The 25,398-nt window shown below is 47.7% G+C and overlaps 1 protein-coding gene across 1 annotated transcript in view; it reads right to left on the bottom strand.

The window, feature by feature from the left end:
- LOC124019730 (interleukin-18 receptor 1-like) overlaps positions 1-25,398 on the bottom strand; it is a 36,516-nt gene that overhangs the window by 9,985 nt on the left and 1,133 nt on the right. The window contains exons 3-6 of the mRNA XM_046335150.1: positions 24,861-25,125; positions 24,314-24,497; positions 21,601-21,769; positions 20,947-21,012 (exon numbers count right to left, since the gene is read on the bottom strand). Of these exons, the coding sequence (XP_046191106.1) occupies positions 20,947-21,012; positions 21,601-21,769; positions 24,314-24,497; positions 24,861-25,125 (684 nt within the window). The remainder of the gene's footprint in view (positions 1-20,946; positions 21,013-21,600; positions 21,770-24,313; positions 24,498-24,860; positions 25,126-25,398) is intronic.

The following is a 25,398-nucleotide window of genomic DNA, read 5'->3' as shown; positions in this document are numbered from 1 at the left end:
TCACTGCCTCATTGCCTGCATCCGTAATGGGTCTGCGACCAAACGACCACCCCTCATCACTTTCAAACGCTCCCTAAAACACTTCTGCGAGTAGACCTTTCTAATCGACCTGGCCAGGATATCCTGAAATGACATTGACCTCATCCCGTCAGTAGATGATGCCTGGCTATTCATTAAATGTGCCTTCCTCACCATCTTAAATAAACATGCCCCATTCAAAAAATGTAGAACTAGGAATAGATATAGTCCTTGGTTCACTCCAGACCTGACTGCCCTTGACCAGCACAAAAACATCCTATGGCGTTCTGCATTAGCATCGAATAGCCCCTGTGATATGCAACTTTTCAGGGAAGTTAGGAACACATATACACAGGCAGTTAGAAAAGCTAAGGCTAGCTTTTTCAGACAGAAATTTGCATCCTGTAGTACTAACTCAGGAAATTCTGGGACACTGAAAAGTCCATGGAGAATAAGAGCAACTCCTCCCAGCTGCCCACTGCTCTGAGGCTAGTAAACACTGTCACCACCGATATATCCACTATAATTGAGAATTTCAATAACCATTTCTCTATGGCTGGCCATGCTTTCCACCTGGCTACCACTACCCCGGTCAACTACCCGGCACCCTCCACAGCAACCCGCCAAAGCCCCCACCATTTCTTCTTCACCCAAATCCAGATAGCTGATGTTCTGACAGAGCTGCAAAATCTGGACCCCTACAAATCTGCCGGGCTAGACAATCTGGACCCTCTCTTTCTAAAATGATCTGCCAAAATTGTTTCAACCTCTTTTACCAGTCTGTTCAACCTCTCTTCTGTATCGTCTGAGATCCCCAAAGATTAGAAAGCTGCCGCAGTCATCCCCCTCTTCAAAGGGGGTGACACTGTAGACCCAAACTGTTACAGACTATCTATCCTACCCTGTCTTTCTAAGGTCTTCGAAAGCCAAGTCAACAAACAGATTACCGACCATTTCGAATCCCACCGTACATTCTCCGCTATGCAATCTGGTTTCAGAGCTGGTCATGGGTGCACATCAGCCACGCTCAAGGTTCTAAACGACATCATAACCGCCATCGTTAAGAGACATTACTGTGCAGCTGTATTCATCGACCTGGTCAAGGCTTTCGACTCTGTCAATCACCACATTATTATTGGCAGACTCGACAGCCTTGGTTTCTCAAATGATTGCCCTGCTGGTTTACCAACTACTTCTCAGACAGAGTTCAGTGTGTCACCCTTATTGGAATGTGTAGGCCACCTTCCACCAAAAGTGTGTTTTTTGATCAGTTTAATAACATGCTTAGAGAATGTGATTTTGGGAAAGAGGTCATCTTAATGGGAGATTTAACATTATTTATGAAGACAAGTCTTGTAGGAAAACCCTCAAACAGGTCACTAATACCTTTGACCTTACACAGCTAGTTAAAGGGCCGACCAAGGTGACTTGTTGCTCTAAAACACAGATTGATTTGGTGCTCAGTAATAAACCAGAGAGAGTGTCTAAATACTGGGCTATCTGATCATAATCTGATACTTATAGCCAGAAAGCTGTCTAAGAGCAGGTTTAACCTCTCTACTGTTAGAAAGCCGGATCAACTAAGAATACCTAAGAGTGAATTAAACTATTTTGAAAACGCAATTAAGGGAATTAACTGGAATGATCTCTTGTCCTATACAGACGTGGAAGGTGATAGTCAGGTTTTTCTATCCACAATCAGACTACAATAAATGGCTTCCTAAAGAAAATCAAATCCAAACTTGGCCAAAAGAGAACTCTTCCTTGGCTAAATGGAGAAATCTGGAAATTGATGAAAGAAAGAGATTATGCTATAAAAATATCCCTACGATCCAAATTGGAGCATGACAGACGTAGGTTTACCATGTTGAGCAATAAGGGGATGAAAGGAATCAGACAGGCCAAGGCAAACTTTTTTATTAACATAATTGGTGAAGCAAAGGGAAATTCTAAACTGATCTGGGAGAATCTAAAAATGTTAACAGGGAAAGACCTGTTAGCTCAGTGCTAGTGAATGACGCTCAACCTGTCTTCATCATAAGGGAGGTTTCTGAGTCAAAGGTGAACAAGATGATTAGCTCACTAAAGAACTCTAAAGTCAAAGATGTGTTTGGGCTGGACTCTACCTTTCTTAAAAACTACAAAGAGTCACTAATTGGCCACATTACTAAGGTCACCAACACATCTATTGGTCTCGGGGTGTTTCCAAGGGTATGGAAGTCGGCCATAATAACGGCCATCTTTAAATCGGGCGACCCTGCTGACGTGCGTAACTACAGGCCCATTAGTATGCTACCTGTGGTGTCAAAGGTTATTGAAAAGTGTGTAGCAGAACAACTGATTGCCCACCTCAAAAACAGCCACATTACACTCCATGCAGTTTGGCTTCAGAGCGAAACACTCCACAGAAACGGCCAACTGCTTTCTTCTGGAAAATGTGAAGTCAAAGATCAAAGGGGGCGTTGTTGGGGCTGTGTTTCTGGACCTAAGGAAGGCTTTTGATACTGCTAACCATGAGATTCTCATCACAAAATTGTCCAAGTTCAACTTTTCCCCCAATGCCTTGAGATGGATGAAATCATACCTTGAAGGCAGAACTCTGTGTGTCAGAGTGAGCAATGAGCTGTCGCCCACTCTTAGCTATGATGTGGGCATGCCCCAAGGGTCAATACTGGGGCCCCTCCTGTTCAGCCTGTACATTATTGATCTGCCTTCTGTCTGTACTGGGTCTGAAGTTCAAATGTATGCAGATGATACAGTGATATATGTGTATGCAAAGAGCAAACAACAAGCTGCACAAGAACTCACTACTGTAATGGTCCAGGTTACAAAGTGGCTCAGTGACTCGTGTTTGCATCTCAATGTGAAAAAAACTGTTTGCATGTTCTTTACAAAGAGGGCAACAGATGCTACTGATGTTATGCGGGTGAATGAGGACCCAAAAGCGACTTGGCGAAAACAGAGTTTTTAATCCAGTAAAGTTACTTTACAAAACAAAAGGCATAATACTACTCGTAATGACGAGAACAGACTGGAGACTTGATCAAGAACTGCAGGTTGCCTCGGGAAGGCACTTGAACGTAGCAGACTCAGACACCTGCTCACCACGCAGCATCTGAGGGAAACACGACACGACAGGGCAATACATAGACACAGCACGGTGAATTATAGACAAGGATCCGACAGGGCAGGAACGGAAAACAAGGAGAGAAATAGGGACTCTAATCAGGGAAAAGGATCGGGAACAGGTGTGGGAAGACTAAATGATTGATTAGGGGAATAGGAACAGCTGGGAGCAGGAACGGAACGATAGAGAGAAGAGAGAGCGAGAGAGTGAGAGAGGGAGGGGGAGAGAGAGGGATAGAAAGAGGGAAAGAACCTAATAAGACCAGCAGAGGGAAACGAATAGAAGGGGAAGCACAGGGACAAGACATGATAATCAATGACAAAACATGACAGTACCCCCCACTCACCGAGCGCCTCCTGGCGCACTCGAGGAGGAACCCTGGCGGCAACGGAGGAAATCATCAATAAGCGAACGGTCCAGCACGTCCCGAGACGGAACCCAACTCCTCTCCTCAGGACCGTAACCCTCCCAATCCACTAAGTATTGGTGACCCCGTCCCCGAGAACGCATGTCCATGATCTTACGTACCTTGTAAATAGGTGCGCTCTCGACAAGGACGGGAGGGGGAGGGAAGACGAACGGGGTGCGAAGAAAGGGCTTGACACAGGAGACATGGAAGACAGGATGGACGCGACGAAGATGTCGCGGAAGAAGCAGTCGCACAGCGACAGGATTGACGACCTGGGAGACACGGAACGGACCAATGAACCGCGGAGTCAACTTACGAGAAGCTGTCGTAAGAGGAAGGTTGCGAGTGGAAAGCCACACTCTCTGGCCGCAACAATACCTTGGACTCTTAATCCTGCGTTTATTGGCGGCTCTCACAGTCTGTGCCCTGTAACGGCAAAGTGCAGACCTCACCCTCCTCCAGGTGCGCTCACAACGTTGGACAAACGCTTGAGTGGAGGGAACGCTGGACTCGGCAAGCTGGGATGAGAACAGAGGAGGCTGGTAACCCAGACTACTCTGAAACGGAGATAACCCGGTAGCAGACGAAGGAAGCGAGTTGTGAGCGTATTCTGCCCAGGGGAGCTGTTCTGCCCAAGACGCAGGGTTTCTGAAAGAAAGGCTGCGTAGTATGCGACCAATCGTCTGATTGGCCCTCTCTGCTTGACCGTTAGACTGGGGATGAAACCCGGAAGAGAGACTGACGGACGCACCAATCAAACGACAGAACTCCCTCCAAAACTGTGACGTGAATTGCGGGCCTCTGTCTGAAACGGCGTCTAACGGGAGGCCATGAATTCTGAACACATTCTCGATGATGATTTGTGCCGTCTCCTTAGCGGAAGGAAGTTTAGCGAGGGAATGAAATGTGCCGCCTTAGAGAACCTATCGACAACCGTAAGAATCACAGTCTTCCCCGCAGACAAAGGCAGACCGGTAATGAAGTCTAGGGCGATGTGAGACCATGGTCGAGAAGGAATGGGGAGCGGTCTGAGACGACCGGCAGGAGGAGAGTTACCCGACTTAGTCTGCGCGCAGTCCGAACAAGCAGCCACGAAACGGCGCGTGTCACGCTCCTGAGTCGGCCACCAAAAGCGCTGGCGAATAGACGCAAGAGTGCCTCGAACACCGGGATGACCAGCTAACTTGGCAGAGTGAGCCCACTGAAGAACAGCCAGACGAGTGGAAACAGGAACGAAAAGGAGGTTACTAGGACAAGCGCGCGGCGACGCAGTGTGCGTGAGTGCTTGCTTAACCTGTCTTTCAATTCCCCAGACTGTCAACCCGACAACACGCCCATAAGGAAGAATCTCCTCAGGATCAGTAGAAGCCACAGAAGAACTAAACAGACGGGATAAGGCATCAGGCTTGGTGTTTTTGCTACCCGGACGGTAAGAAATCACAAACTCGAAACGAGCGAAAAACAACGCCCAACGAGCTTGACGGGCATTAAGTCGTTTGGCAGAACGGATGTACTCAAGGTTCTTATGGTCTGTCCAAACGACAAAAGGAACGGTCGCCCCCTCCAACCACTGTCGCCATTCGCCTAGGGCTAAGCGGATGGCGAGCAGTTCACGGTTACCCACATCATAGTTGCGCTCAGATGGCGACAGGCGATGAGAAAAATAAGCGCAAGGATGAACCTTATCGTCAGACTGGAAGCGCTGGGATAGAATGGCTCCCACGCCTACCTCTGAAGCGTCAACCTCGACAATGAATTGTCTAGTGACGTCAGGAGTAACGAGGATAGGAGCGGACGTAAAACGTTCTTTTAGAAGATCAAAAGCTCCCTGGGCGGAACCGGACCACTTAAAACACGTCTTGACAGAAGTAAGAGCTGTTAGAGGGGCAGCAACTTGACCGAAATTACGAATGAAACGCCGATAGAAATTAGCGAAACCTAAAAAGCGCTGCAACTCGACACGTGACCTTGGAACGGGCCAATCACTGACAGCTTGGACCTTAGCGGAATCCATCTGAATGCCTTCAGCGGAAATAACGGAACCGAGAAAAGTAACGGAGGAGACATGAAAAGAGCACTTCTCAGCCTTTACGTAGAGACAATTCTCTAAAAGGCGCTGTAGAACACGTCGAACGTGCTGAACATGAATCTCGAGTGACGGTGAAAAAATCAGGATATCGTCAAGATAGACAAAAACAAAGATGTTCAGCATGTCTCTCAGAACATCATTAACTAATGCCTGAAAAACAGCTGGCGCATTGGCGAGACCAAACGGCAGAACCCGGTACTCAAAATGCCCTAACGGAGTGTTAAACGCCGTTTTCCACTCGTCCCCCTCTCTGATGCGCACGAGATGGTAAGCGTTACGAAGGTCCAACTTAGTAAAGCACCTGGCTCCCTGCAGAATCTCGAAGGCTGATGACATAAGGGGAAGCGGATAACGATTCTTAACCGTTATGTCATTCAGCCCTCGATAATCCACGCAGGGGCGCAGAGTACCGTCCTTCTTCTTAACAAAAAGAACCCCGCCCCGGCCGGAGAGGAAGAAGGCACTATGGTACCGGCGTCAAGAGACACAGATAAATAATCCTCGAGAGCCTTACGTTCGGGAGCCGACAGAGAGTATAGTCTACCCCGAGGAGGAGTGGTCCCCGGAAGGAGATCAATACTACAATCATACGACCGGTGAGGAGGAAGGGAGTTGGCTCGGGACCGACTGAAGACCGTGCGCAGATCATGATATTCCTCCGGCACTCCTGTCAAATCGCCAGGTTCCTCCTGAGAAGTGGGGACAGAAGAAATGGGAGGGATGGCAGACATTAAACACTTCACATGACAAGAAACGTTCCAGGATAGGATAGAATTACTAGACCAATTAATAGAAGGATTATGACATACTAGCCAGGGATGACCCAAAACAACAGGTGTAAAAGGTGAACGAAAAATCAAAAAAGAAATAGTCTCACTGTGGTTACCAGATACTGTGAGAGTTAAAGGTAGTGTCTCAAATCTGATACTGGGAAGATGACTACCATCTAAGGCAAACATGGGCGTAGGCTTGTCTAACTGTCTGAAAGGAATGTCATGTTTCCGAGCCCATGCTTCGTCCATGAAACAACCCTCAGCCCCAGAGTCAATCAAGGCACTGCATGTAGCACCCGAACCGGTCCAGCGTAGATGGACCGACATAGTAGTACAGGATCTAGATGAAGAGACCTGAGTAGTAGCGCTCACCAGTAGCCCTCCGCTTACTGATGAGCTCTGGCCTTTACTGGACATGAATTGACAAAATGTCCATCAAATCCGCAATAGAGGCACAGGCGGTTGGTGATCCTCCGTTCCCTCTCCTTGGTCGAGATGCGAATACCTCCCAGCTGCATGGGCTCAGTCTCTGAGCCAGAGGAGGGAGATGGTTGCGATGCGGAGCAGGGAAACACCGTTGACGCGAGCTCTCTTCCACGAGCTTGGTGACGAAGATCTACCCGTCGTTCTATGCGGATGGCGAGAGCAATCAAAGAGTCCACACTGGAAGGAACCTCCCGAGAGAGAATCTCATCTTTGACCACTGCGTGGAGTCCCTCCAGAAAACGAGCGAGCAGCGCCGGCTCGTTCCAGTCACTAGAGGCAGCAAGAGTGCGAAACTCTATAGAGTAATCCGTTATGGATCGATCACCTTGGCATAGGGAAGCCAGGGCCCTAGAAGCCTCCCTACCAAAACTGAACGGTCAAAAACCCGAATCATCTCCTCTTTAAAGTTCTGGTAATTGTTAGAACAATCAGCCCTTGCCTCCCAGATAGCTGTGCCCCACTCTCGAGCCCGGCCAGTAAGGAGTGAAATGACGTAAGCAACCCGAGCTCTCTCGCTAGAGTATGTGTTGGGTTGGAGAGAGAACACAATATCACACTGGGTGAGAAAGGAGCGGCACTCCGTGGGCTGCCCGGAGTAGCAAGGTGGGTTATTAACCCTAGGTTCCGGAGGCTCGGCAGGCCAGGAAGTAACAGGTGGCACGAGACGAAGACTCTGGAACTGTCCAGAGAGGTCGGAAACCTGAGCGGCCAGGTTCTCCACGGCATGGCGAGCAGCAGACAATTCCTGCTCGTGTCTGCCGAGCATGGCTCCTTGGATCTCGACGGCAGTGTTACGAGCATCTGTAGTCGCTGGGTCCATTTAATGGTCGGATCCTTCTGTTATGCGGGTGAATGAGGACCCAAAAGCGACTTGGCGAAAACAGAGTTTTTAATACAGTAAAGTTACTTTACAAAACAAAAGGCATAATACTACTCGTAATGACGAGAACAGACTGGAGACTTGATCAAGAACTGCAGGTTGCCTCGGGAAGGCACTTGAACGTAGCAGACTCAGACACCTGCTCACCACGCAGCATCTGAGGGAAACACGACACGACAGGGCAATACATAGACACAGCACGGTGAATTATAGACAAGGATCCGACAGGGCAGGAACGGAAAACAAGGAGAGAAATAGGGACTCTAATCAGGGAAAAGGATCGGGAACAGGTGTGGGAAGACTAAATGATTGATTAGGGGAATAGGAACAGCTGGGAGCAGGAACGGAACGATAGAGAGAAGAGAGAGCGAGAGAGTGAGAGAGGGAGGGGGGAGAGAGAGGGATAGAAAGAGGGAAAGAACCTAATAAGACCAGCAGAGGGAAACGAATAGAAGGGGAAGCACAGGGACAAGACATGATAATCAATGACAAAACATGACAACTGAGCCAGATGTCTATGTGTCAGGGGAGAAGCTCCAGGTGGTATCCGATTTTAAGTACCTTGGCATCATACTTGATTCCAATCTCTCTTTTAAAAAGCATGTGAAAAAGGTTAATTCAACCTAGCTAATATCTGATTTATACTAAATTGTTTGACTACAGAGGTAGCAAAACTGTACTACAAATCTATGATACTCCCCCCACTTAACATACTGCTTGACTAGTTGGGCCCAAGCTTGCTGTACAACATTAAAACCAATTCAGCCTATCTACAAACAGGCTCTCAAAGTGTTTGATAGGAAGCCCAATAGCCATCATCACTGTTACATCCTCAGAAAGCATGAGCTCCTGAGTTGGGAAAATCTTGTGTAATACACTGACGCATGTCTTGTATTCAAGATCCTAAATGGCCTGGCTCCTCCCCCTCCACTCAGTACTTTTGTTAAACTGAAAACCCAAACAAATGGCAGCAGATCCACAAGGTCTGCCATGAGAGGTGACTGCATAGTTCCCTTAAGGAAAAGCACCTTTAGTAAATCTGCTTTCTCTGTGAGAGCTTCCCATGTCTGGAATACACTGCCATCAGACACACATAACTGCACCACCTATCACACTTTCAAAAAATGTATAAATACATGGTTAAAGGTCAATCAGATTTGTGAACATGGTCCCTAGCTGTGTGTTGCCGCATCCATGTTGTCTGTTGTCTGTAGCTTGTGAGGTGTGGAAACACTTTGTTGCTTTTATGAATTTTGTCTTGCTGCTTTTTGTTCTATGTTGCTCTGTCTGTATGCTACGTCTTGCTTGTCCTATGTTGCTCTGTCTGTATGCTATGTCTTGCTTTTCCTATGTTGCTCTGCGTGTGCTCGCTGCTCAATGATTGTCTATATTGTAATTGTTTTTAATAACCTGCCCAGGGACTGCGGTTTAAAATTAGCCGGCTGGCTAAAACTGGCACTTTTACTGAAACGTTGATTAATGTGCACTGTCCCTGTAAAAATCAAATAAACTCAAACTCAAATCGGAGGGCCTGTTGTCCAGACCTCTGGCAGTCTCTATGGGGGTGCCACAGGGTTCCACCCTTGGGCCGACTCTCTTCTCTGTATACATCAATGATGTTGCTCTTGCTGCTGGTGAGTCTCTGATCCACCTCTACGCAGACGACACCATTCTGTATACCTCTGGCCCTTCTTTGGACACTGTGTTAACTAACCTCCAGATGAGCTTCAATGCCATACAACTCTCCTTCCGTGGCCTCCAACTGCTCTTAAAAGCAAGTAAAACTAAATGCATGCTATTCAACCGATCACTGCCCGCACCTGCTCGCCCGTCCAGCATCACTACTCTGGACGGCTCTGACTTAGAATACGTGGACAACTACAAATACCTAGATGTCTGATTAGACTGTAAACTCTCCTTCCAGACTCACATTAAGCATCTCCAATCAAAAAATTAAATCGAGAATCGGCTTCCTATATCGCAACAAAGCATCGTTCACTCATGCTGCCAAACATACCCTCGTAAAACTGACATCCTATCGATCCTCAACTTCAGTGATGTCATCTATAAAATAGCCTCCAACACTCTACTCAACAAACTGGATGCAGTGTATCACAGTGCCATCCGTTTTGTCACCAAAGCCCCATACACTACCCACCATTGCGACCTGTACGCTCTCGTTGGTTGGCCCTCGCTTCATACTCGTCGCCAAACCCACTGGCTACAGGTTATCTACAAGTCTCTGCAAGGTAAAGCCCCGCCTTATCTCAGCTCACCATAGCTGCACTCACTCGAGCACGCGCTCCAGCAGGTAAATCTCACTGGACACCCCCAAAGCCAATTCCTCCTTTGGTTGTCTTTCCTTCCAGTTCTCTGCTGCCCATGACTGGAATGAATTGCAAAAATCCCTGAAGCTGGAGACTCACATCTCCTTCACTAGCTTTAAGCACCAGCTGTCAGAGCAGCTCACAGATCACTGCACCTGTACATAGCCCATCTGTAAACAGCCCATCTATCTACCTACTTCATCCCCATACTGGTATTTATTTATTTGGCTCCTTTGCACCCCAGTATCTCTACTTGCACATTCATCTTCTGCACATCTACCATTCCAGTGTTTTAATTGCTATATGTGTCATGCCTTGGTCATAGTATTTTGTGTTTTCCTTAATTATATGTTCAGGCCAGGGTGTGACATGGGTTTATTGTGTTGTTTTATTGGGGTTTTTGTAGGCATTGGGATTGTGGTTTATGAGGGGTGTGTCTAGCATAGGCTTGGCTACCTAAGGCGTTCTCAATCAGAGTCAGGTGATTCTCGTTGTCTCTGATTGGGAACCATATTTAGGTAGCCGGGGTTTCACTGTGTATTTCGTGGGTGATTGTTCCTGTCTCTGTGTAGTGTTCACCAGATAGGCTGTAATAGGTTTTCACGTTCCGTTTGTTGTTTTTGTATTTATAGTTATTTCATGTATCGACTATTCTTTATTAAAGAACATGTGTAACGACCACGCTGCATTTTGGTCCGCTTCTCCTTCAACTGACGAACGCCGTTACAGAATCACCCACCACACCCGGACCGAGCGGCGTGGTAACAGGCAGCGACAGCAGGAGCAGCGAAAAGAGGAACGGACATGGGAGGATGAATTGTTCGGAGAAGGACCCTGGGATCAGCCGGGAGAATATCGCCGCCCCAAAGAAGAACTGGAGGCAGCGAGAGCTGAGAGACGCTGGTATGAGGAGAAACAACAGCGGCAGCAGGAGCTACAATATCGGGACTATACGACGTGGGAGGAGTGGGCGGTCGACCCAGGGAGAGTACCGGAGCCCGCCTGGGATTCGCTGGAGCAGTGCGAAGAGGGTTATAGGAGAATGGAGTTATAGAGACAAGCACGACGGCGCAAAAGGAAACCCAAGAGACAGCCCCAAAAATGTATTGGGGGGGGCTCAGGGAGAGTGTGGCAGAGTCAGGAGTCAGACCTGAGCCAACTATCCCTGTTTATCGTGAGGAGCCAAGGAGGAGACCAGAACCAGAGCCGGTGTTAGAGGTGAGCAAAGCAGAGACTGTGAAGGAGTTAATGGGGAAAGTGGAGGAGAGAGTAATGAGGGAGTTGCTAGTATGGTGCTATAGGTACGATATTCGTCCGACGGAGCATGTCGGGGATTTAATGGCACCTGGGTCAGCGCTCCATACTCGTCCTGAGGTGCGTGTTAGTCGGCTGGTGAAAATTGTGCCAGCCTCCGCACTAGGCCTCCTGTGTACCTATCTAGCCTCGCACATCCTGTGCCAGCCCTGCTCTCAGGCTCTCCAGTACACCTTCACGGTCCGGTCCATCCTGTGCCACCTTCACACACCAGTCCTCTGGTGGCAGCTCCCCGCACCAGGCTTCCTGTGCGTGTCCTCGATCCAGTACCACCAGTTCCAGCACCACGCACCAGGCCTTCAGTGCGCCTCGCCTGTTCAGCACAACCAGATCCATCCTTCTCTCTAGCGCTGTCGGAGCCTCCCCGCCTGTTCAGCGCAGCCAGCGTTTCCTCCTCTCCTGCGCTGTCGGAGTCTCCCGCCTGTTCAGCGCTTCCAGAGCCTTCCTCCTCTACAGCGCTGCCGGAGCCTCCTGCCTGTTCAGCGCAGCCTGAGCTGCCAGTCTGCATGGAGCAGCCTGAGCTGCCAGACTGCATGGAGCAGCCAGAGCTGCCAGCCTGCATGGAGCAGCCAGAGCTGCCAGCCTGCATGGAGCAGCCAGAGCTGCCAGTCTGCATGGAGCAGCCAGAGCTGCCAGTCTGCATGAAGCAGCCAGAGCTGCCAGTCTGCATGGAGCAGCCAGAGCTGCCAGTCTGCATGGAGCAGCCAGAGCTGTCAGCCTGCATGGAGCAGCCAGAGCTGTCAGTCTGCATGGAGCAGCCAGAGCTGTCAGTCTGCATGGAGCAGCCAGAGCTGCAGGTCTGCATGGAGCAGCCAGAGCTGTCAGCCTGCATGGAGCAGCCTGAGCTGTCAGTCTGCATGGAGCAGCCTGAGCTGTCTATCTGCATGGAGCAGCCAGAGATGCCAGTCTACATGGAGCAGCCAGAGCTGCCAGTCTGCATGGAGCAGCCAGAGCTGCCAATCTGCATGGAGCAGCCAGAGCTGCCAATCTGCATGGAGCTGCCATAGCTGCCAATCTGCATGGAGCAGCCAGAGCTGCCAGTCTGCATGGAGCAGCCAGAGCTGCCAGTCTGCATGGAGCAGCCAGAGCTGCCAATCTGCATGGAGCAGCCAGAGCTGCCAATCTGCATGGAGCAGCCAGAGCTGCAAGTCTGCATGGAGCAGCCAGAGCAGCTAGATCCGCCAGTCAGACATGATCTTCCAGATCTGCCAGTCAACCAGATTCTTCCAGATCTGCCAGTCAACCAGACTCTTCCAGATCTGCCAGTCAACCAGACTCTTCCAGATCTGCAAGTCAACCAGACTCTTCCAGATCTGCCAGTCAACCAGACTCTTCCAGATCTGCCAGTCAACCAGACTCTTCCAGATCTGCCAGTCAACCAGACTCTTCCAGATCTGCCAGTCAACCAGACTCTTCCAGATCCGCCAGTCAACCAGACTCTTCCAGATCTGCCAGTCAACCAGACTCTTCCAGATCTGCCAGTCAACCAGACTCTTCCAGATCCGCCAGTCAACCAGACTCTTCCAGATCCGCCAGCCAGCCAGGATCTACCGGAGCCAACTACCTGCCTGAGCTTCCTCTCAGTACTGGGCTTCCTCTCAGTACTGGGCTTCCTCTCAGTACCGGGGGGGGGGGGGGGTTCTGTCACGCCTTGGTCTTAGTATTTTGTGTTTTCTTTATATATTTGGGCAGGCCAGGGTGTGACATGGGTTATTGTTTTTTGTCTTGGGGTTTTGTGGGGTGACTAATTAGTCTATGGCTGCCTGAGGCGGTTCTCAATCAGAGTCAGGTGATTTATCGTTGTCTCTGATTGGGAACCATATTTAGGCAGCCATATTCTGTGAGTGTTTTTGTGGGTGATTGTTCCTGTCTCTGTGTAGTTTCACCAGACAGGCTGTATAGGTTTTCACGTTCCGTTTGTTGTTTTGTATTTATAGTTATTTCATGTATCGTCTATTCTTTATTAAAGAACATGAGTAACCACCACGCCGCATTTTGGTCCACTTCTCCTTCAACTGATGAACGCCGTTACACTATATTGTAATTACTTCGCCACCATGGCCTATTTATTTCCTTAACTCACCTCATTTGCACTCACTGTATATATACTTTTTGTTTTCTTTTGTTCTACTGTATTTGTAGAAAAGGCCCATGGAGTTGGTGGAATACTCCTTTAATTAATTGCCATTTACTCAGCTGGGCCAGGGGCGCTTTAATTAGGTCAAGTGGAAATGTCCTACAGATCTCAACTCCATAAAAGGAGGAAATTGCCATTGCCTGATCTCGCTGCTTTCTCTTCCATAAATCCATCTGATCCAGAAGTTCTGTGCGTTCATGAATCCACCACAGACTACCAGTAAATATACCACTTTATGGTTAAAGGAATTCCTGCCTCAGTCTCATACATTCCTCTGTCACCTGACACGTGACCACCTGTTCACCTTCACTGTCAGTCATCCTACCTGTCCAGCAACCCACACAGATTCCACTAATCTTTCAATGGTCCTTTGAGCCGGATGATGACTGAACCAAAGACAGGTGAAAAGGAAATGGAGGCGGAGAGGGAAGAATTGTCTCCACTGGAAGGAAGAAGAGAGGAGGAGAGAGCAGCTGAGGGAAAGGTCTTGGAACAAAGGAAATATCCAGGAGCTAAGCCTAAAGCAACAAAGGCTTCATCCTCAACTACCAGGAGCACCAGAAGAACCAGGCAAGCACCTGGTTATCTTAAGGACTATGTGGTCGAGGTTCCGACATCAAAGGGCAAGCCCACCAGAGCTCAAAGAGTTGATGGATCAACTATATGTTTCAGCCATCAACCATCCCCTCTGAGCCAAGGACCGGAAACTGCTTTGGAGCAGGAAAGTGGTCTACGTGAGGAACCTATGGAAGAGGTAACTCCCACTGCACAGGTCGACCAGCTTCCAGAGGCAGGCTCCGCTCACCCCTTAACTAATGGGAAATCGTCGAAGCACTCTAGACGGAGTGGGAGTTCGACCAGTGGATACCCCTTTGGAAGTGGCCATGGCAGCCGCCATTCACTAGCCCTCAGCAATTCACAGAACGCTGTCCTACAAGAGAGGATGAAACTATTAGCTTTGGAGGAAATTGAGCGTCAGATTGAGGAGGAACGACAGGCTGACGAACGATGTCACCAATTGGATGTGCAGGCCCGTAGAGCTCTACAGGAAAGGGAATTCATTGCCAAGGACCTGGCACAGCAGCGACGGCACCGTCAAGCCAGAAGGGAATTAGAGGAGGCACGGATGGTCTCATCCTTCCTGGAGAGGAACGAACAGGGAGTTGACCTGACCACCCCTCCACATGGACCTGAACTGTCTGCCTTTCTTTCCCAATCTGCCCCTCTGGTACAGCATGGCACACAGTCCTCGGAGGCTCCGGGGTCAACAGCCAACACGGAGCACGGGAGACGGGCCGCTCCGCCAACGCCCTCTATGCCAGTGACACAAGTTAGCATTCCTCCATCTGGACAAAGCATCACTCCTTCGCCTTTCCGCCAATTACCAACCAAGGCAAATCGTTCCTTTCATCCAGGGCCAGGCCAGTCCTCAAACAACAGGTCGGAGGGCTCTCGCCCAATTCCGGCTGCCACAAATGGTGGGTCTGGGACAGTAGGTGACCGGCCCAATGAGGCCAGTGGGCTCATCAGAAGTCCCGGGTTTATCCTTCACGCAACCAGAAGAGGGAGCCAACATTATGAAACTTCTAGTAGCCTCAGCCTATGGAATTCCCAGACCCAAACTGCCATACTTTGAAAATGGAAAGGAGAGTGAATTTGTCCTTTTGGAAATGGCATTGGAGAGTCTACTGGGTATTCACAGTCATCTGTCAGAACGCTACAAATACCAAGTACTAATGGATCATTTGCGGTTTCCAAGTGCATACAGGCTGGCCCAATCCTTTATGCATTCCGCAACACCATACACGACAGCTCTCCAGGCCCTGAAGGCAAGATATGGTGAGCCACGTCAGCTAGTCCAGAATGAACTAAACAACATCCTGAACACGTCTCCAATTAAAATGGGAGACCATGCTGCCTTCCAAGAATTCTCCCTGGCTGTCCAATCCCTGACCTCTATGCTCCAATCCGTTGAAGGAGAAGACGGGAACGAGCTAAAATGTGGCTCCCACGTGGACAGGCTTCTTAGCAAACTTCCAGTGTACCTCAGAGACAGTTTCATTGAACATTGTTTGAATAAGGGCATCCTGAAAGAGGGCTCGAGAAGCACCTATGCTCTCAGAGACCTGGCCACATGGTTGGAGGTGAAGGCAAAGGCGAAGAGCATCGCTCACCAGGCCACAATCTCCGCCATAGCCACAGGGGGAAGGAAGGAGTTTGAACGCCAGCAGGGACAGAACAGGCCAAATCCCACTACCATGTACTTAAATAGTGAGGCCGGAGAGGAACCTGGGAAAAGACCCCTCTCAAGAGCAAGAACATCAAATTCCAGCCTTACTGCCCATATTGCAATATTAAGGGGCACTTCCTTGGCTCATGCCCCAGAGTAAAAAGCTCACTCAAACTCAATTGAAGGCCTGGATCACTTCAGGCGAGCGATGCTACAAGTGTGCCCGTAGCCATAAGGTGGAGACCTGCACATTGAGGAAACCCTGCAACCGCTGTAAAGAAATCCATCTCACCATGTTGCATGATCTATTTCCCCAAGCAAAGAAGGAGCAGAGTATGCTCATGGTAGGAGCTGCAAAGGAGCTGTATCTCGACCAGCAGAACCGATCTCCAAGGGTCATGTTGAAGGTGGTCAAGGTCACTCTGCAAAGTGAAGGGAGAAGCATTGATACATTCGCCGTTCTAGATGATGGGTCAGAAAGAACAATCATTCTCACAGCGGCCACCCGTCAGCTTAACCTGGAAGGGACCCCCGAGACCCTTAATCTCAGAACGGTGCGACACGATGTTATCCAAATGAAAGGCTCTGCTGTAACCTTCAGCATTTCACCTTCAGGAAACAGGGGCGTGGCCTATAACATCACCAATGCCTTCACGGCAGATGGCTTGAATCTCGCAGAGCACTCCTGCCCGGTAAGTGTTCTACAGAAACAATATCCTCATCTACGAGGATTGCCTCTTCCTAACCTGGCCAGAGTAGCACCACTTATCCTGATTGGGTCAGACCACCCACATCTCGTCACCCCGACTGAGCCTATACGAGCTGGACCAGAAGGAGGACCCATTGCTGTCCATACATCCTTGGGTTGGGCTGTGCAAGGTCCATCCTATCTACTTCTCTCCACCCAAGCTGTACAGTCACAGCAAGTCCTCTTCACCAGAAGCAATCCAGATGCAGCCACTGACCTCCTTCGGAATGTTGAGATGCTATGGAAGATGGACACCTTCTCCAACCGGAAGCTACAGGAGGTCACTCGCTCGAAAAATGACTCCTATGCATTAGACCTCCTGGAGAAGAGCACCACCACCACTGAAATGGATGGCGTTCGCAGGTATGCAACCCCACTGCTACGGGTGCCCAACCATCCTCCTCTGGCAACCACGACACGGGCTGTACTCCCACTACTGCGTGGAACAGAGCGACGCCTGGTGAAGAATCCTGAGCTTGCAGAAGTTCATAACCGAGAGATTCATAACCTTGTGAAGGCAGGCTACGTCACTGAAGTGACAGCTCATGAAGAGGGAAACGCACTCGGTGAATCCTGGTATCTCCCTCACCATGTTATCCAGCAACATGGTGGGAAGTATAGACTTGTCTTCAACTGTTCATTCCAAGCAGCTGGTCAAAGCCTGAATGACTGTCTACTCCCCGGACCAACCTTAGGTCCTTCCTTGCTCGGTGTCCTTCTCCGGTTCCGGCAGCACTCTACAGCCATCAGTGGAGACATCAAAGCCATGTTTCATCAGATTCGTTTACTGCCTTCCGACACCACACTGCTCCGGTTCATATGGCGAAATATGGAACGAGATGCAGAGCCCACAATCTATGAATGGCAGGTACTCCCATTCGGCACCACCTGCAGTCCTTGCTGTGCCATATACGCTCTGCAGAGACACGCACGGGAGCATCCAGAGAGTGACCCAGAAGTATTGGATTCAGTGGAAAATGCCTTCTATGTGGATAACTGCTTACAAAGCATCCCATCCACGGCTGAAGCGAAATCACTCCTTGATAAAGTGCGGAATCTCCTGCCCAAAGGGGGATTTGAGGTCCGACAGTGGGCTAGTAACAGAGCGGAGGTTATCCAGCACCTCCCGCCACAAGCTAGGTCCAGTAGCAGTGAACTATGGCTAACGCAGTCTGGTGCTAACCCAGAAGAGCCCACTCTAGGACTGAGGTGGAGCTGCCTACCGGATACCCTGGGGTATAAGCACCGCTCATCCCCGAGTACCGAAACCCCCACTCTGCGCACCATCTATCGGACCCTGGCCAGTCAATACGATCCCCTTGGGTATATCCTGCCATACACAACACGGGCCAAAGTCTTAGTCCAGGACCTGTGGCAGACCAAGAGGGTCTGCGATGAACCAATCCACCCAGCTGACCTAGTGGAACGATGGGTCTGTTGGGAAACTGAGTTAACGGAGCTCTCTGATGTCCAAATGCCAAGATGTTATGTACCATCCTGTGTTGACCAACTGGGATCATGCCTGGAACTGCATGTGTTCTGTGACGCTTCGGAGCGAGCTTATGGGGCGGTTTCCTATCTTAGAGTGGCGGATAAGGCAGGCCACACCCATGTCTCCTTTGTCATGGCCAGGTCCAGGGTCGCACCCAAGAAGCAGTTGTCAATGCCTAGGCTGGAACTCAGTGCTGCCCTTTCCGGAGCCCAGTTGGCCTCTACCTTGCGAGCCGAGCTCACCTTGCCAATCCAAAGGATCATCTACTGGAGTGATTCGACCACTGTATTGACATGGCTCAAGTCGGAGTCCTGCAGGTATAAGGTGTTTGTCGGGACTCGCATTGCGGAAATCCAAGACCTAACAGAAGTCCAGGACTGGAGGTATGTTGTTAGCATAAACAATCCTGCTGATGACATTACTAGAGGTAAAACCCTTAAGGAATTGGCTAAACCCCATCGCTGGAGCTTGGGATCACCATTCTTGTCCCAACCAGAGAACGAGTGGCCGACAGCCCCCAGGCGTGCGGCCCCTCCGCGACCGACTGAAGCTCATGAGTTAAGGAAGTCTGCCCAATGCTACAGCATTTCTACGGAACCAACAACGGCTCTCCCTGACCTAACACAATCCCAAACACTGCCGGATCTGATCACAGCCACAAACCAGACCTCAGATGGGGTGGCTTCTATACCTACCTCCCTCGCGGCAGAGACACTACTCCTCCAGCAAGCACAAGCAGTTAGCTTCCCTGAGGAGTTAAAAGCTCTGAAAGCCGGTAGGGAAGTGGCTAAGGGCAGCCGTCTTCTCTCTCTTGCCCCAGAATATGATCCAATCCTTGGAGTGATCAGAGTTGGAGGGAGGCTGCGCCAAGCGGAGGTTTTGGACCCAGATGCTATCCACCCAATTATCCTCGACTCCAGACACCCTCTTACCAGGCTCCTCATCAAGAGTTATGATGAGCGGCTTCTCCACCCAGGGCCAGAGAGGGTCTATGGGGAGATGAGGCGGAAGTACTGGATAATTGGAGGACGAGGAGCCATTCGTAAGCACCAATACGCCTGCGTAGAATGTCAGAGATGGCGGGCCGGAGCAGATTTACCCCCTGCTCGCTTGCGCCTCCTTAAACCACCCTTCTGGTCAACAGGAGTAGATTGCTTCGGCCCCTTGATGATCAAGTTAGGTCGTCGTGTGGAAAAGCGCTGGGGCATTCTATTCAAGTGTATGACAACCAGATGTGTCCACCTGGACCTACTGGAGAGTTTGGATACGGAAGCCTTCCTCATGGCCCTACGGCGGTTTATCTCCCGACGGGGGAAACCCTACGAGATCCTGGCTGACAGAGGTACGAACTTCAAGGCAGGAGAAGCCAGGTTGGAGGAAGCCTTCCAAGCCATGGAACCCAGCCTCCAGGATCAGCTGATGGACCAACAAATCTCATTCAAATTTAACCCTCCAGGCGCTCCTCATTTTGGAGGAACATGGGAGCGAGAGATCAAATCTGTAAAGACGGCCTTACGAGTCGTACTAGGGGACCAAACTGTCACTGAAACGGTCTTGAGGACTGTCCTGATAGAGGTGGAAGGGATTCTGAACTCCAAACCCTTGGGATATCTCTCTGCAGACATCGCTGACCCCGATCCGGTTACACCGAATATGCTCTTGATGGGACGCCGAGATGCGTCATTTCCTCAAGCCATGTATGCTGATACCAACCTCGTCGGCAGACACCGGTGGCGACACAGCCAAATCTTAGCTGACCATTTTTGGGCCCGATTCATTCGGGATTACCTACCAAGTCTACAGCACAGAGGGAAATGGCGGAGAGAAATGGCCAGCCTGGAAACTGGCCAAGTAGTAATGATGGTGGACCCTCAGCTGCCTCGAGCCTCCTGGCCGGTGGGCCGTATAACTAAGACCATGCCTGGGACCGATGGTCGTGTTAGATCAGTGGAAATCCAGGTGAAGAACCGGACATATATCCGGCCAGTTGCCCGACTGATTCCTCTCCCTGAGATAACAGAGGATGGGGAGCAATGAGCCTTTTTGAGGAATGTGGAAATTAACAAATTTCCGGGGTGGCTGTAGAAAAGGCCCATGGAGTTGGTGGAATACTCCTTTAATTAATTGCCATTTACTCAGCTGGGCCAGGGGCGCTTTAATTAGGTCAGGTGGAAATGTCCTACAGATCTCAACTCCATAAAAGGAGGAAATTGCCATTGCCTGATCTCGCTGCTTTCTCTTCCATAAATCCATCTGATCCAGAAGTTCTGTGCGTCCATGAATCCACCACAGACTACCAGTAAATATACCACTTTATGGTTAAAGGAATTCCTGCCTCAGTCTCATACATTCCTCTGTCACCTGACACGTGACCACCTGTTCACCTTCACTGTCAGTCATCCTACCTGTCCAGCAACCCACACAGATTCCACTAATCTTTCAGTATTATTGACTGTATGTTTTGTTTATTCCATGTGTAACTCTGTGTTGTTGTATGTGTCGAATTGCTAAGCTTTATCTTGGCCAGAATCACAGTTGCAAATGAGAACTTGTTCTCAACTAGCCGAACTGGTTAAATAAAGGTGAAATAAAATAAATAAATAAATAAAAGATTTGTTTTCGCAAATATCCTTTCTGAATTTAAAAGTAACCCTCGAAGTAATCATCTAGTGTTTCAAAAGTATCTGTAATCTGATTACAAAACAAAACAAAATGCTGGTAAAGTAATAGATTACAGTTACATTTTTTTAACATCTCTTCCATGTAATCTGTTACTCCCCAACCCTGTACACACATTCACACACACGTGACAGTAAAGACACTAATTGACACCCATACAGATAGGTAGAGAGGAACTCACCCATACAGATAGTTAGAGAGGAACTCACCCATACAGATAGGTAGAGAGGAACTCACCCATATCTACGTCAATAACCTCCCCATCCCGAGGTTCGATGATCTTTGGCATAACCGGGGAACTTCCTGTACAATACAATAATATCACTGTATTCAAAACTCAAATATCACTGTATTCAAAACTCAAATATCACTGTATTCAAAACTCAAATATCACTGTATTCAAAACTCAAATATCACTGTATTCAAAACTCAAATATCATTGTAACTGAAACAGAAATATCACTGTAGCTGAAACAGAAATATGAATGTAGCTGAAACACAAACATGAATGTAGTTAAAAGGAAACTCTTTCTATAAATAGTTTTGAACAGAATAAAGCATCAACATAAGTTACAGATCCTTGTTCTTGCATTGTCTTTAGCCTTCCCCTATAACCCAGGTTCAGATCCACCAAACATGAAATACATCTTAATTGACAAATACATTTCAAGGTATCTTTGCAAAAGGAAGCTCCAAAACCATACAGCAGGATTGGGGTCAATTCCATTTCAATTCCAGTCGATTCATGAAGTACACTGAAATTCTAATTCTCTTCAATTATTTTCAATTAATAAACATTTCAAATTGGAATTGGATTTACTTTCTGAATTTGACTGAAATGTAAAAATGTATCCCAACCCTGATATCCAGTAATGTCCAGTAACTTCTTACCTTCTTCAACTGTCCGCTCTGTGGTTCTGGACAAGGTAAACACCTGTCCATCATGGAGCTTTGAGTTGTATGTGTAGTATGAAGTGCAGGTATAGTAACCATTGTCACTTTCAGAAGCACTCGTCAGGTATCCATCGCCAAAGTCAGAGTGTAACTCTGTGTCACAGTTCTACAATGCATTAATCAAGACACAGGTAATACACAGGTAATAACAGGTAATAAACAGGCAATAACAGGTAATAACAGGTAATAACAGGCAATAACAGGCAATAACAGGTAATAACAGGTAATAACAGGTAGGACACATAATACACAGGCAATAACAGGTAATAACAGGTAGGACACATAATACACAGGCAATAACAGGTAATAACAGGTAGGACACATAATACACAGGCAATAACAGGTAATAACAGGCAATAACAGGTAATAACAGGCGATATCAGGTAATATACAGGCAATAACAGGTAAGACACATAATACACAGGCAATAACAGGTAATAACAGGCAATAACAGGTAATAACAGGCGATATCAGGTAATACACAGGCAATAACAGGTAAGACACATAATACACAGGCAATAACAGGTAATAACAGGTAATAACAGGTAATAACAGGCCATAAACAGGTAATAACAGGCAATAACAGGCAATAACAGGTAATAACAGGTAATAACAAGCAATACCAGGTAATAAACAGGCAATAACAGGTAATAAACAGGCAATACCAGGTAATAAACAGGCAATACCAGGTAATAAACAGGCAATAACAGGTAATAACAGGCAATAACAGGTAATAACAGGCAATAAACAGGTAATAAACAGGTAATAACAGGCAATAACAGGTAATAACAGGCAATAACAGGTAATAAACAGGTAATAACAGGCAATAACAGGTAATAACAGGCGATATCAGGTAATATACAGGCAATAACAGGTAATAACAGGCAATAACAGGTAATAACAGGCAATAACAGGTAATAAACAGGTAATAACAGGCAATAACAGGTAATAACAGGCGATATCAGGTAATATACAGGCAATAACAGGTAATAACAGGCAATAACAGGTAATAACAGGCAATAACAGGTAATAAACAGGTAATAACAGGCAATAACAGGTAATAACAGGCGATATCAGGTAATATACAGGCAATAACAGGTAATAACAGGCAATAACAGGTAATAACAGGCAATAACAGGTAATAACAGGCAATAACAGGTAATAAACAGGTAATAACAGGCAATAACAGGTAATAACAGGCGATATCAGGTAATATACAGGCAATAACAGGTAATAACAGGCAATAACAGGTAATAACAGGCAATAACAGGTAATAAACAGGCAATACCAGGCAATAACAGGTAATAACAGGCAATAACAGGCAATAAACAGGCAATAACAGGTAATAACAGGCAATAACAGGCAATAACAGGTAATAACAGGCGATATCAGGTAATATACAGGCAATAACAGGTAAGACACATAATACACAGGCAATAACAGGTAATAACAGGCAATAACAGGTAATAACAGGCGATATCAGGTAATACACAGGCAATAACAGGTAAGACACATAATACACAGGCAATAACAGGTAATAACAGGCAATAACAGGTAATAACAGGTAATAACAGGCCATAAACAGGTAATAACAGGTAATAACAGGTAATAACAGGCAATAACAGGTAATAAACAGGTAATACACAGGTAATAAACAGGCAATAACAGGTAATAACAGGCAATAACAGGCAATAACAGGCAATAACAGGTAATAACAGGTAATAACAAGCAATACCAGGTAATAAACAGGCAATAACAGGTAATAAACAGGCAATAACAGGTAATAAACAGGCAATAACAGGTAATAAACAGGCAATAACAGGTAATAAACAGGCAATACCAGGTAATAAACAGGCAATACCAGGTGAGGCACATAATACACAGGGAGTTTTTCCTAGCCACCATGCTTCTACATTTGCATTGCTTGCTGCTTGGGGTTTTAGACTCGGTTTCTGTATAAGCACTTTGTCACATCTGCTGATGTAAAAAGGACTTTATAAATAAATGTGATTAATAAACAGGTAATCACCTGGTAATCACCTGGTAATCACCCGATAATCACCTGGTAATCACCCGATAATCACCTGGTAATCACCTGGTAATCACATGGTAATCAACTGATAATCACCTGACAATCACCCGATAATCACCTGGTAATCACCTGGTAATCACCCGATAATCACCTGGTAATCAACTGGTAATCACTTGGTAATCAACTGGTAATCACCCGATAATCACCTGGTAATAAACAGGTAATACAATGCCAGTGTCTATTGATGCTAATCACAAAACAGATGCTGCACCATCCATGACTGGTGAACTAAAACGTTGATGCTGGTCCCTATGCTAGCTAGGACACCCACTCAGGCCAGGGGAAAAACATGATATAACAGGGAAATACCCTGTGGCTTTTGGTCTCCTGGAAAAAAAATCAACAGACTATTCAATAGCACCTTGCCAACGGCTAGAGGGAAAACTCACCTCTTCAAGCACATGTAATGACACATGTTTTTAGTTCTAGCCAAAGGCAAGTAAGAATAACTAGTGGAAACTCAACATCAGTGTATATTTACTACTACTTTGTCATCTGCTGGGGGGAGGGGAGTGGGGGGGGGGGGGGGGGGGGGTAAAAAGAAGGGAGAGGTCATACCTTGTACCACGTATAATTATGTTTTGTGAAGTTTTGTGGGACGCTGTCTGACGTGCAGGTTAACTTTTCACAGGACTGTCTCAGATAGCAAGTGACTGGATACACAGTCATATCTGTGTAACACTGGCCAGAGAACACTGTGATGTTAAACCACGCTGTTCTCAGGGGCTGGCCACTGGCGTTGCTGCAACAGTCCAGAGAGAGAGAAATGACCATTAATCAATCAATCAATCACATCATCAACCAATCAATCACTCAATCAATGAATCAATCAATCAATCAATCACATCATCAACCAATCAATCAATCAATCAATCAATGAATCAATCAATCAATCACATCATCAACCAATCAATCAATCAATCAATCAATGAATCAATCAATCAATCACATCATCAACCAATCAATCAATCAATCAATCAACGCATCAACAGAATGACGCATAAAATACACCGGAGGGAAGGAGAAAACAATTAAAGAACTAAAGTATGATTTGATAAAACGGACAATAAAAGGCCAACTAGATTTGTAAGAGACAGACACTTACAGTAGTGAGCAGGAGTAGGACCCCTGTTGGTTGGGAGAGACCCTCAGGATGACGAGGGTGTCTTCAGACATCCACACCGCAGGCTCCTGAAGCTCCCCAGGCCCAGAGTGGTTGCTCCATACCAGGGTCAGGTTCCCCTCCCTGTGCCCTGCCATGGTGGTCCACAGTGGGCACTGTAGCACTGCCATCTCTCCCTCCCGGACACCAACAGGCTTATGTGAAGATGGAGGAGAGTCACATAACGTACAGCCTCCTCTGAACAGCTCTGTGGGAAGAACATCCAAGATAGACCGTCTCAGTGGAGGATGGAGGGCACCTTATTCCCTATATAGAGCACTGCTTTTGACCAGGGTCCATGGCACCTTATTCCCTATATAGTGCACTACTTTTGACCAGGGTCCATGGCACCTTATTCCCTATATAGTGCACTACTTTAGATCAGGGCTCCCCGTTGGGCTATGGTCATGAGTAGTGCACTATGTAGGGTAGCCTAAATGTACTGTACAAATATTTTATGTGGTACAAATAAACATTTTAC

The sequence above is a fragment of the Oncorhynchus gorbuscha genome, unplaced genomic scaffold (genome assembly GCF_021184085.1).
Source record: "Oncorhynchus gorbuscha isolate QuinsamMale2020 ecotype Even-year unplaced genomic scaffold, OgorEven_v1.0 Un_scaffold_658, whole genome shotgun sequence".
Classification (NCBI taxonomy): domain Eukaryota; kingdom Metazoa; phylum Chordata; class Actinopteri; order Salmoniformes; family Salmonidae; genus Oncorhynchus; species Oncorhynchus gorbuscha.
Note: the sequence above shows the minus strand (reverse complement) of the source record. Positions and strands in the feature narration are given on the sequence as shown.